Source organism: Grammomys surdaster, unplaced genomic scaffold, assembly GCF_004785775.1.
Source record: "Grammomys surdaster isolate TR1022 unplaced genomic scaffold, NIH_TR_1.0 121954, whole genome shotgun sequence".
Classification (NCBI taxonomy): domain Eukaryota; kingdom Metazoa; phylum Chordata; class Mammalia; order Rodentia; family Muridae; genus Grammomys; species Grammomys surdaster.
This window is the reverse complement of record NW_021617605.1, coordinates 39,631-51,369: the sequence shown is the minus strand read 5'-3', so window position 1 is coordinate 51,369 and position 11,739 is coordinate 39,631. Positions and strand designations below refer to the sequence as shown.

The window sequence follows — 11,739 nt, the reverse complement described above, 5'->3', positions numbered from 1 at the left end:
CTCTCTCTCTCTCTCTCTCTCTCTCTCTCTCTCTCTCTCTCTCTCTCCAAAGAAAGTCCTGGCTGCAGAGACCACCCAGCTGATTATATAATGTGTGGCAAAATCAGTAAACTCACAAGAACAAAAGGACAGATTCTATAACATTTACGTTATTTAAAAAACACATGCTGCGCGGCCTCTGTGCACACTCAGCGAGGGCTACAAGCACTCTGCATTCTCTGTTTGCAGGGGAAAGTGCTGGGACAGGAGAGAGTCAAGAGGTTTCTCTTTCTCTCCTAGAAAGCTGCAGCTTCCAATAAAATGCTGGCTGTGGGCTCCCTGTCCCATTTTTGGTAAGATCCTTTTGAAAGACAGCCCCACACAGCTGTCAGGAAGCCTTGGGAAGCAGATGAGCCTCAGGGCCTAAAGGATAGGAATCTAGGTGTCTTCAAAGACAGGAGCAGAGGTTAAAGGGGCTCAGAAAAGTGCTGGATTCAGCTAGATGTAGGTTCTACAGGCCCACAACCAAATAACTACATAAGCAGATGCTGGTTCAAATGAGAAAAGAGGTGTTTTGTTCACCATGTAGGTGGAAGCCTCCCCCAAGGCTCTGGGCTTGGTGAACTGCCTGTGGGTGGAATATCAGCTCTCTTTACTCAGAAGCTCTACTGTAGCCAACAACCCACACAAGTGTGAGCAAGCGCCTTCGAAATCGCTTGTTGCTGGAGTCTGCCAAATAAAAGGGGATTGGGGTTGGCTCAGTTGTAGTCAAACTTTGTAAAAGTCAAGCTTGTTAGAAAAAAAATATTTTTATTAAAAAATTGATATGCAAACCAAGCCAGCCCTTAAGCTCCCACACAGTGGGTTCCCTTCCTTTCAAAACAGGAATCAAATCAACTTCCACCAACGGGAAGAAAAAACAGAAATGTCCATTTGTCAAAGCTTAAATGCTTGTTGGACCTGATCTTTCAAGTTGCTTCCAATTCCAGACATTCTACTTCTGAGAAAGGCCTGAACTCTGGGACTGAGAACCTTCTAGGCCCTCCTGTGTGAAGTATAAAAATTCCCATTTTTACCATAAAGCTTCAGCTGCATGCAGAACTGCTGAACTGACACGTTCTCCTCCACGCTCACGAAGTACAACCCTTCACTCTCCCGCCTGGCCTCCGGGATCCGCAGGCTCAGGTTTTTTGGTTGAAACTGGTAGCCATCCTCCAGGTGATCTGGGTAGCCCCCTTTAGACAGATCAAAAGACACTATTTTCTTGTTGGTTGTGCTTCCTGGAGATGTTGCCATCGTGACAAGGATGCGGATGCTTTTGTTCACACTCTTATTTATCTGATGTTCATCTGTCAGGGGCAGCCATGTGTCATGTCCCAGCTTCTGGAGAATCACTGAGCAATCCATCACACCTCCACCTGAGGGAAGGAGGGAAAGATAACTCCTTATGATGGGAGATCTGGAGACATTCATTGTGTTGAGAATAGAGAAAGACAGGCTGAGACTCTCCTTACCTCTTGAACTATCTCATATTATCAGGTGGTGGTCTACAAGGATTCCTACTAGAATCCTAACCATAACTTCAGTATTTCAGAGCATCCGGTGGAAATCCTCAAATCACTTACATGAGGGTTCTCTCAACTCAGACTGAACAGCAAAGGCACAGAAGGAAAGTAAATGAGTCCCTTAAAGAGACAGTAGTGAGTGGCAGAGTCAGGACTAGAACCTTAGGCTGTCATTTCTCTGCCAAGGTTCTATATGCACAGTGAAGAGTGGGCAACAGTGAGAAGAAGCCCAGGGAAACATGGTTCCAGAAGCATCAAGTCAGGTGAGAAGAGGCAGAGAAGAGGCAGAGGACTGTGAGAACCAGGAAGGAGATGCTGTTTGTGCTCACACTGGAACCTTGCTTCTCCAGCAATCCCTGAGATAGTTAGGATAAGAGATAAGAGATTGTTTGGTTTCCCTTTTTTAAAAATGCTGAACCAACAAGAACAAAGGGGAAACCCCCTACAAAAACTCAAAGCTCTTTCAAACCACTCTCAGGGATTCTAGTGCTGAATATTTAATACCTCCACTGTTCTCAAAGCCACAACCTGCCCTTCTACCTCCTCTCTCAGGGTTTACCTCCCTTTTCGTTTCAATCTATGGTAGTCCCAGTCAGCCTATCTACCTGGAGGAATGGCCCGTGCTCACATCCAAGGCTCTCCAGAGGAGCACTCGAGTGCTTTCAGGCTTTGCCTCTGTAACCCACTCCCTGCACTATCAGTTGCCTCCTGGAATCCTTTCAACAACATATACATACGTACAAACAGTTAATTACCCACATCTAAAAAAGGAAAGGAAGAAGAAAGAAAGAAAGAAAGAAAGAAAGAAAGAAAGAAAGAAAGAAAGAAAGAAAGAAAGAAAGAAGTCTTCTCAGACCCAGGTTTACCCTCAGCCAGTTGGCTATTTTCATTTTCTTTTTGGAAGGCTCTTGCACATCTGCTTATGTTTTCTGCTTTTACTTCCTGACCCAATTTTCTATGTACCCACTTCAAGTAACTATTCTTCCAAATTCTCATGGGATCATGCTTGCCAAGATGTCTGCTACACAGAGCCAAGTTCGTTAATTCTCCATCGTTGCCTTGCGTGTTTCTCAGGAACCCATGGCGTAGTTCATCACCCCTCCATTAAACATGGTCTGCATTTGGTCCCCAGGATACTACATTTCCATGGATTGTAGTTTTTTTTTTCTTTTATCGTTCTTAGTTTCCTTGGGGGAAACTTCTGTTCTTTGAGATCTCTAAGTATCAGTCTGTGCCCAGGTTCAGGCTTCCTTCTCTTCCTTATCTACACCTATTTCTCATTTAGCTCCACAGTCTGACATACCTGCAGTATTTACAGTTATAGACTATGTCTATTTCTTTCACTATAGACTCCACTGCCTACACAGATGGGCACTTGGAAGTTTAAATAGCATCCTGCTTTAGCAAAGAACTCTGTTCAGGCGTGACCAGTTTCTCAGGCCGAGAGCATTGGAAGACCTTTGAGTCTATCTTTTCTCAAATTCCACATTTAGTCTTGACAGAAAATTCTGCTGGCTCTGATTCCCAAGTTGGTTCCACACAGAAGCCCTTGCTTGCCATTCCTTCCTGAGCCATCACCACAGGCCTAGCTGTTACCACTCTGCCAGCTAATCTCCTAGCGTTTAGACCTCAGACAGAGTGATCCTTCAAAACCATGCCTGATTTAGTTTTTCTATCACTTTTAATCTTCCAGGGCTTTCTAGCCCTTACAAAGTTCATAGCCCTTGAATCTTCTCACTGCAAATTTAGCATTGCTCCAAACCCGTTCCCTGCCCACTCTCTGGCTTTCAAAGTTTCAAAGCACTATAGCCATATAACTTCCCTGCTCTGTAACCTCATCAAGAACTTTCCGGCCTCTGAACCTCTGTATTCACTGTTTGTCTCTGGAGAGTTCTTCCCTTGTGTACCTGAACTTCTCAGTGCCTTACTTTATTTTAGGTGCCTGCTCAGAGAATTCTGTCTTCTGAGAGGCTTTCTCTGACAGATTATCCAGGACACACCTCCTGCCCATTGCCCTTGCTGTCACTACCTGGTGTTAAATGCACATTTATTCATTTGTATTGCTGTCTGTCCCACTTGAATATAGTCCTTCTCTAGAGAATGAACTTCATGCCCCTGTTTGTTTCTGATGACCTGATACAGTGTTTGGCACAGGCAGGCTCTGAAATAAATATCTGTTCAATTGGCAAGGGCTGAAAGCCTTATTACCCTTGGCAAAGCTTCTGTTTACCTTAGCCTGACATATATACAACTTAATTTAACCATAAGTTAATGTTCATGGTAGGAACACATGACTCAGTGAGCACAGATTGCTCTATCTGATAAGAGATTCAAACGGGTAGAATAAACCCACCTGTTTCTGCAACAGGTCTGTCTAGAAAAGACCCCTTCTCAATTGTGGGAAAGATGAGCTACTGGAAAATCTGGTGAAACGGCCAAAATATTCTTGACATCCATATGCCTTGAAATCCCTACACTGTCTACTAAATGACCCAACCCACGTTAATTAAATACTAGTGATTTGGGGAAAAAGAAAACGTTCTCTACATGGGCTAAAGTCAGGATGAGTGGGGTTGGGGCATGGTTGTTACAAGAAAGTGTGGTAGGTGTTAAGGAACTCGGTCTTTGGGCCGTTGCTAATATTTCCCCTGAAAACACAGTACTCAGCCCACTGTTCAGTTAAAGTGGAGGCTTAGTTTTACTGTGGTTGTCTGGTGCTATTTTCACAAGGGTACCCTGGGAAGCACACTGGGCCTTTTTTCCAGCCACACTCAAGAATGCCTGACAGTTCAAGACAACACACCTCCTCTGATGGCTTTACACCCAAATTGTAACAATGTACCCAAGATACATTTTGGTCCCTTGCGTCCTGAACCCGAGTTTCTCTATGTAAAAGAAACAGGGAAGACTGAAAGCAACACATGGACCCCTGAATGTATGTATATATGTCTGGGAATGCTTCCATAAATGTCGTTTCTGAACATTTCAAAACAGAATCACTCTCATACTGATGACATTTTAAACTGATTTTGATATGGAGAAGAAGGAGGAAATGGAGACATTTACCATTTCTAAAACTGTTAACCCTTCATTCTCCAAACTTCTCCCATACAACCTTTTCCTGTCGCAGGATGCTGCAGGCTTGTTGTTGTTGCTGTTGTTTGTTTTTGTACTTTCAGAGTACAGAATAGATTAGAGGAAAAGAAAAGCAGGGTAGGAAGTCGCCAAATAAACAAACAAATAAAAGATAGAAGTCAATAGGAGAAAGGATGAAAGGAAACCAATGGGGCAGATGAAGACAGTCCATACATAAGGAATCAAAGCTTCTCCAGGAGGAGACCCTAACACCCAAACACATGAGAAGAAAGATGACGTAATTGCTCCCATGACAGTTGAGCCTGGAGGGCACTTGAGGTCATCTCCACCCAAGCACAAATGGAAACATAAGCGGGGCTATAAAAGCCTTCAAATGGAGTCTCTGTTCCTGAAACATCCTCCTGCCTCATGAGGGGTTTCCAGCAAGCCTATGATTCAGTCAACCCTGTTTACTAGAAGAGACTGGGAAGGAACATTTCTGCTCCTCACACCGACTCACTTTCCTTGCTTTGATGGGGGAGTGATTCACACAGGCAGGTGAACAGTGGCCTGATACTTTCAGGATTTAGCTGAGCCTTTGACAAAGTGGGGTTCTACCTCAGAACCTTATTTTTTGCTTCATTCTGATATTTTATATATGCTTTTATCATCTTGCTACATTCTTCTTTTCCTCTTTCCCTCTTTCCCTCTCTCTTTCTCTCTCTTTCTCTCTCTCTCTCTCCCTCTTTCTCCCCTCCCTCTCTCCCTCCCTCCCTTCTTCCTTCCTTCCTTCCTTCCTTCCTTCCTTCCTTCCTTCCTTCCTTCCTTCCTTCCTTCCTTCCTTGTTTTTAGAAAAGAGGTGGGTCTCATGGGCCTCACAGTTCTAGAGGTAGACTAAGGAAGAAAAAAAAAAACTGGTCTAAGGATTGTTTTTAAACCTAGATATCCTACTAAGATCCCTGGTCTGAGGTTGAGAGGCTGAGTCTTTGTTGCTCACCCTGCTTGCACTCCTCATTCCCCAGCCTAAAACCCGGGACCACCCTTTGCCTGGCCAGTTCCTTCCACCCACCAGGCCTTCTGATGAGGGAAGATTTCTCTGACTTCAGTTTAGGTTAGGCTTCCTACAGCCTCCCTCCACCATTCTTCCATCACCCCTTCATGCCTCTCAGCACAATTTTATCTAGTTTAACACTTATTGTCTTCACACAGTTAGAAGCTTTCTTTTTTGTTTGTTTGTTTTTGTTTTTGTTTTTTGAGACAGTGTTTCTCTGTGTAGCCCTGACTATCGTGGAACTCACTCTGTAGACCAGGCTGACCTCAAACTCAGAAATTCACCTGCCTCTGCCTCCCAAGTGCTGGGATTAAAGGTGTGTGCCACCACCGCCGGGCTAGAAGCTTTCAAGAGGGATTGTACCTTTTACTCACTGTGGTATTCTAACACAGTGGTTCTCAACTTTCCTAACCCTGTGACCCTTTAATATAGTTCCTCATGTTGTAGTGACTCCCAACCATAAAAATACTTTGTTACTATTTCATAACTGTAATTTTGCTACTGTTATGAATTGTAATGTAAATATCTGATATCCAGGGTATCTGATATGTGACCCTCAGAGAGGATATGACCCACAGGTTGAGAACTTCTGTTCTAACTGGTACATGGGACACAATGGGAGCCCAAGAAATGCTTCTTGTCAAAGTGAATACTAAAATGAAATGGGTTGAGTGAATGAATGAACGAACAAATGACACCATGAGTCTAAGTTCTTCCCTTTCCACAATCAAGATGAATTCCATTTTCTTTCTGGAGGTGTGGGATGACAGAGAGTATTTCTCCCCAGTTTCCTGGTGAGGATTTAGAAGCTTCTCAGCCACAAACCCTAGGTTTTTGGTTACAACGTACCCCTTGCCATTCCACCCAAGCGTTCACGTCACTGAAGCCCTGGATTTGTATCTCCATCTAAAACACTCCTTCCCAACTCTAGTAGAATCTAACCTATGCATTTGAAGAATACAAGAAACTCCAGCAACATTGTCATTTACAGCAAGGATTATACAAAGAAGGCAAGTCTTCATTCTAATCTATTTTGTTCTGTTAAAGTTTTAGAAACACACATACAACTTTCTCCTAATAAACAAAAAAGGTTAAACAAAAACCACTATGATGAAAAAAGTTCCTACTTCCCACCTTCCCATCAAACATTTCATTCGTGCCTCCTATATTCTCCTTCTGAAATTCATCAATGTCTCTCACAGTTTGAATCCCATATTCAATTAGTTTCAACTCATTTCAACATATACACCTTAATCATAGACATCGTAATCTAGTTTTCCTCATGGGGCATAGAAACACATTGGATCATTCTTCCCAGTCCTCAAACAGAGCGTATCCAGTTTTATTCCCTAAAATGTCTAGCGTCCAGCCATGCAAGTCCAGAGAAAGTGTTAATCCACTCTGCTTATTGACAAAGTTCTAGCAATACCAGTGACAACAATCTCAAAGGACTGGTATGAGAATTTGAAGGATAAAACACTTAACACAATGTCTTATATAAAGCAGATATATAGTACTTTTACACTATTATTTATTCGACAATATTTTTTAAGTGAACTCTTATATACCAGGTATTTTATCAGGTGTTGTCAGGGGCTTATGATTGCTATGTTTGCTCGCTATTCCTACATGTTGTCTGGCCATATACACTCAGTCTATCAGTGCAGAAAGGAATCTTTTAAAGTCAATCTATAAATATCCAAAATCCCTGATGCTTTGAACTCTAATCCAATTCTTCAGATAGAGAAAGGTGAGCTTTCATATCATGGTATTAAAATTTTTGATGAAGTATTTATATCAATATATTGGCATAGGATAGACCAGTGACTGTATTAGGTTGACCCAAGCCTAGAATCCAAGCATTTGTCCCTTGTCTCTTATTCTACATGGATGAAGGAGGTGGGAAGGACCTACATAGAGGGATAAAGCACTCATTTGGTAAGAGTCGTCAGTCATAACACATACGTCCCTGTAGTGGCCAATACTGATAATGAGGCTATGCAGAACAAGGGGTAAGGGAATGTAAACAAGCTCTACTCAACACGGTTATGACCCCAAAGTTACTCTAAAAATAAAAGTCTAGTTTAAAAGATTCTTGATAAATTAAATGATCTGAACTATCTGATGTCTAGACATAATGCAACAACATCGTTGGTTTTTGCTGTGGATTTTTCAGAATGTGAACTTGGCGTTTTATGTCTAACTCAAGCACTCAAGGAAGCATTAGGCACATGTTGTGAAGTACCTGTGACTTGGAGTTAATGTAGCTGAGGATCATAACGTTCTGGCAGGAGTGGTACTGGGAAGAGCAGTGGCAAAGACCAAAAATATGATATTTTTAAACAAATTAATACACATAATAAATTGAAGAAACCTGGGGCTGGCTTTGCAGGAACCCCAGTCTGGGCTGTATCTATTGTAAAGACTATAAATCTTTCTGTGAGCCTAATAAATGTTAATATTGTGACATAAGCCACAATACATCTGTCTTCTTTAAGAGCAAGACATTAAAGGTGACTCCCGGTAAAATATAAAGGAAAAAAAGACATATAAGTTTATCTTGCAGTTATTTACCCAAAGATAGTAACTGTTTATTGTGCCTCTAGGATCAAAGTCAAGATGCCATACAGAGGTTGCATAGCTTCTTGAACATCACAGACTTCTATGTGAAGTTTACTGTAAATTAATACATCAATTGTCCTTTGGGAGAATTAGCTTTACTTGGGAAGGGATGTGAAGACTTTTCACATTTTACGGTTCTCAGTAGGAACTGAAAATTGAGCTGAAATGGGAAGGGGCTGATTTCTTCACAAGAGTCAAGCTCCTTTGGGTAGCTTTGACACGACTGATAAGTCTCATTTGCAAAGTATTTCTATTTGGGTTTTATTGGGGTTTCACAAAAGAGTACACATTTTAAAATAGAAACACTGACAAAAAATGGAGCTTATTTTAGACTGTGGAATGCAAGGAGAGAATAGTTGCCAAGTGGGGAGACATGCATGTACCCTGGGGTTGGGCGGTGGCTCACTAGCCGGTGACTTCCTACCCTCAAGCAGAACCTTTGCTAGCTACATCTGAGCTGCCACCGACAAGGCTACACAAGGAGAAAGCTAAAATTTCATCCTATAGTCACTACAGTAAGTCACCAAGTAAGCCAACAATGGTGGGGTTCAAACTGTAAACAATGAAGGAGGCTTAGCTCTACCTCCAAAAATGCTCAGTTTGACGATCTAAAAATCTCTCAAAGTGGCGCTAGACAAGGGCCACCTCCTCTGAGACTTGAGTAAGAGATTCCAGGTACAGCATCCCACATGCCTGGCACATTTCAGGGCTTTTCTTAGAAAAGTCCATTATGGATTTACAGTCATGAAACCCCCATGACCAAAGTGCAATCCTGGCCCCCAGGACTTCCCCCATCCCGTTCCTAAAGCCTTCTCTCTGCCAGGCTGTCTCCTACAATCTAATTAAATCCTACAATGGAGCTGACCATTCCATTCACATGGTCAGCCCAGTATGCACTGCTTAGCACCCTTGCTCTCCAAAACCTTTCCTTACAGCTCCAGCCCAATAGGTAGAAAACAATGGCTTGTCTTGGAAAAGAGAAGAAGCAACTGCATGAGAGAGAAGCCCTGCCCCTCTAACACTTGGCCATTAGTTGAGCCCGCTGCAGTGGAGCCTTGGAGTTTCCTGATTTACATTTTCCATAGTCTGTAAGCAACACTGGGCTCCAAAATCCCAACCTCTCCCCTTCTTGGTGCTTTGGAATCACCTCTTCTAAGAAAGCATGACCACACTGCAACCACTGTCTGTTGTTAGCCAAAGATCTGAGGTTTTTCACTTCTACCTGTTGCCCCTACCATCCTTGCTTTTCACTGGACCATGTTCTTTGTCTGCTGGTATATATGTGTCATTTTCCACAGTAGGGATGTAGGTCAAGTTTCCCAGAGTTTTGGTCCCTAGCCTGAGTATTTGCCAGAAGAGTATCCACATAAAACCAACTACTCAGAACTTCAGCCCAGGTCCATCTCCCAGGAGGTTGTTTAAGGATGTAGCAGGTGCCTTTAGTTTCTGGTTTCCATAGAAACTAGTGTAGGTGGGACAAATCCCTGGAACCTGAGGCTCAAGGAACTCACTGGTTTCTTCCTCTTTGAAAGACACAGTAGAAACCCAGAGGCACTCTCCTTAAAGAAGAGGCAACTGAACAGCACTCCCCAACTGTTATCTTCTCTATCCATGAGGCTCTGCTGATTCCAAACTGCTAAACACAGGACTCAACTCTTTAAACAAATGAACACTCACCTGTTCCAGCGCTCAACTCAAAAGCCATGGCGAGAAACAGAAGTATTCTCAAGGAAAGGGATCCGTTGGGATCCATTAGCCAGCAAAGAGAGGGACAGGTGCCTGGCCGGGAGCTCAGCAGGGCAGCTGCTTACTGTTAGCCCCCAGGCAGAAGCTCTGATAGCAGTGCTGCCTCTGCTGACAAGTTCCTGAACCAGCTTCCTGTCTCAACTGAGGGTTTTTTTTTTTTTCTCTCTACTTGAGTCTCCAGGATTGCTCATATCTGATCAGGCTTAAATCACTTTATCACTTCGTTGTTCTTGAGAAGCCTAAGTCAGGTGTTCAGACCCATGGGAGTTGGGAAAGGGGCTGTGATGTCACATCAGTCAAACCCTGGCTTGGGGAAGAAGTGTGATTCCCCCCCCACCTCTTTTTTTTTCTAAGCTGTTTCCAGGAAGTGGGTGTCACAAGTTTTCTGAACAGATCTGTCTGGTAAATTTTTCTTGGGTCCTAAGAAAACAAATGGACATTGGGTAGACCACCTGCAAATTAGGGAATCTGGAGTTCAACTTATGTTTGTAACTTACTTTGCACGGAATGATAAGACTTTTACTTCTGATTCCTTCCATAATCTCACTGAATACTTCTGCAAGTCAGACCTGGAGCTAAAGTCACAGGCTGATGGAGCAGACGCCACTGACCAATGGCCCATTTTCCTGACAGGCACAGTGGGGCAGAATCAAGTTAGCTCTCTGCTGCCTTCGATTTAGAACTTGTGTGTAAAGTTTGTTACGGAGAAGGGATGGAAGAAAGAACTCCCATGAACAGAACACTAGAAAGTGCTATGATCAGAGCTCACAAGGAGACTTTGAAAGGTGAGGCTAGGGGTGTGTGTGTGTGTGTGTGTGTGTGTGTGTGTGTGTGTGTGTGTGTGTGGTGGGAGGTGCCTGCCACAGTTGTGCATGTGAAAGGCAAAGATCAACACTTAGGAACCAGCTTTCTTCTTCCATCATGTGGGATCCAGTTATTAAACTCAAGTTGCCAGGCCTATGCAGCAAGCATCCTTATCCACCAAACTCTCTTACTCGTCCCCAGGCTGATGCTTTTGGAATCCATTGTCATAATCACAGATAATCTACTCTTGACCTCCCCAAAGGCCTTAGTGTAGAAAGAGCTGGCGTTAGAGGAAAACTGGTCCTTAGTTCTCTTTGTTTTCTCGTCTCCTGCCTCCTGTATCCAACTTCATAATGGTGAATTGGGTGTGGTGTGTTCTCAGCTCTGCGTTCATGTTTTCACGGTGGGAGCTAGGAATTACCTCCGTTTAAATTAATACCATAGAAATCAACAAATGGTACAAATTAGAGTTTCCTTCCTTCCTTTTCCCTTTGTTTTTCTTTGTTTGTCTGTTGGTTTTGTTGTGTTTTGTTTTTCGAGTCAAAGTCTCACTATGCAGTTCTTACTGGCCTGGAACTCACTATATAGACTCTACTGGTCTCAAACTCACCTGCTTCTGCTTCTCAAGTGCTGAGATTAAAGGTGTGCCGCCTCCGTGTCATGCTTACTTTGTTCTTCCAGAATGAACCCTCTACTTTAAAAACAATATTTTACTTGTCCTTTGAGAATTTTATTGTTTATCATATTCATGTCCCCATATTTTCAAAGATATTCACCCAGCTTTGTGTCTTTTCTGTTTTTTAGCCCATCAAAACAATTTTGTGCTACCCAAATTCTCTTGGATGTGTGATCTTCCCCCAGAGCCTGGTTGACTTACCAAGGACTATGTTCTTAGAG

General features: G+C 43.0%; 1 protein-coding gene across 1 annotated transcript in view; it reads right to left on the bottom strand.

Annotated features, from left to right (window-relative positions):
- Slamf1 (signaling lymphocytic activation molecule family member 1) overlaps positions 1–10,188 on the bottom strand; it is a 32,611-nt gene extending 22,423 nt beyond the window's left edge. The window contains exons 1-2 of the mRNA XM_028784378.1: positions 9,970–10,188; positions 1,056–1,397 (exon numbers count right to left, since the gene is read on the bottom strand). Of these exons, the coding sequence (XP_028640211.1) occupies positions 1,056–1,397; positions 9,970–10,045 (418 nt within the window). The 5' untranslated portion in view covers positions 10,046–10,188. The remainder of the gene's footprint in view (positions 1–1,055; positions 1,398–9,969) is intronic.
- Between the last annotated feature and the right edge of the window lie 1,551 nt (positions 10,189–11,739).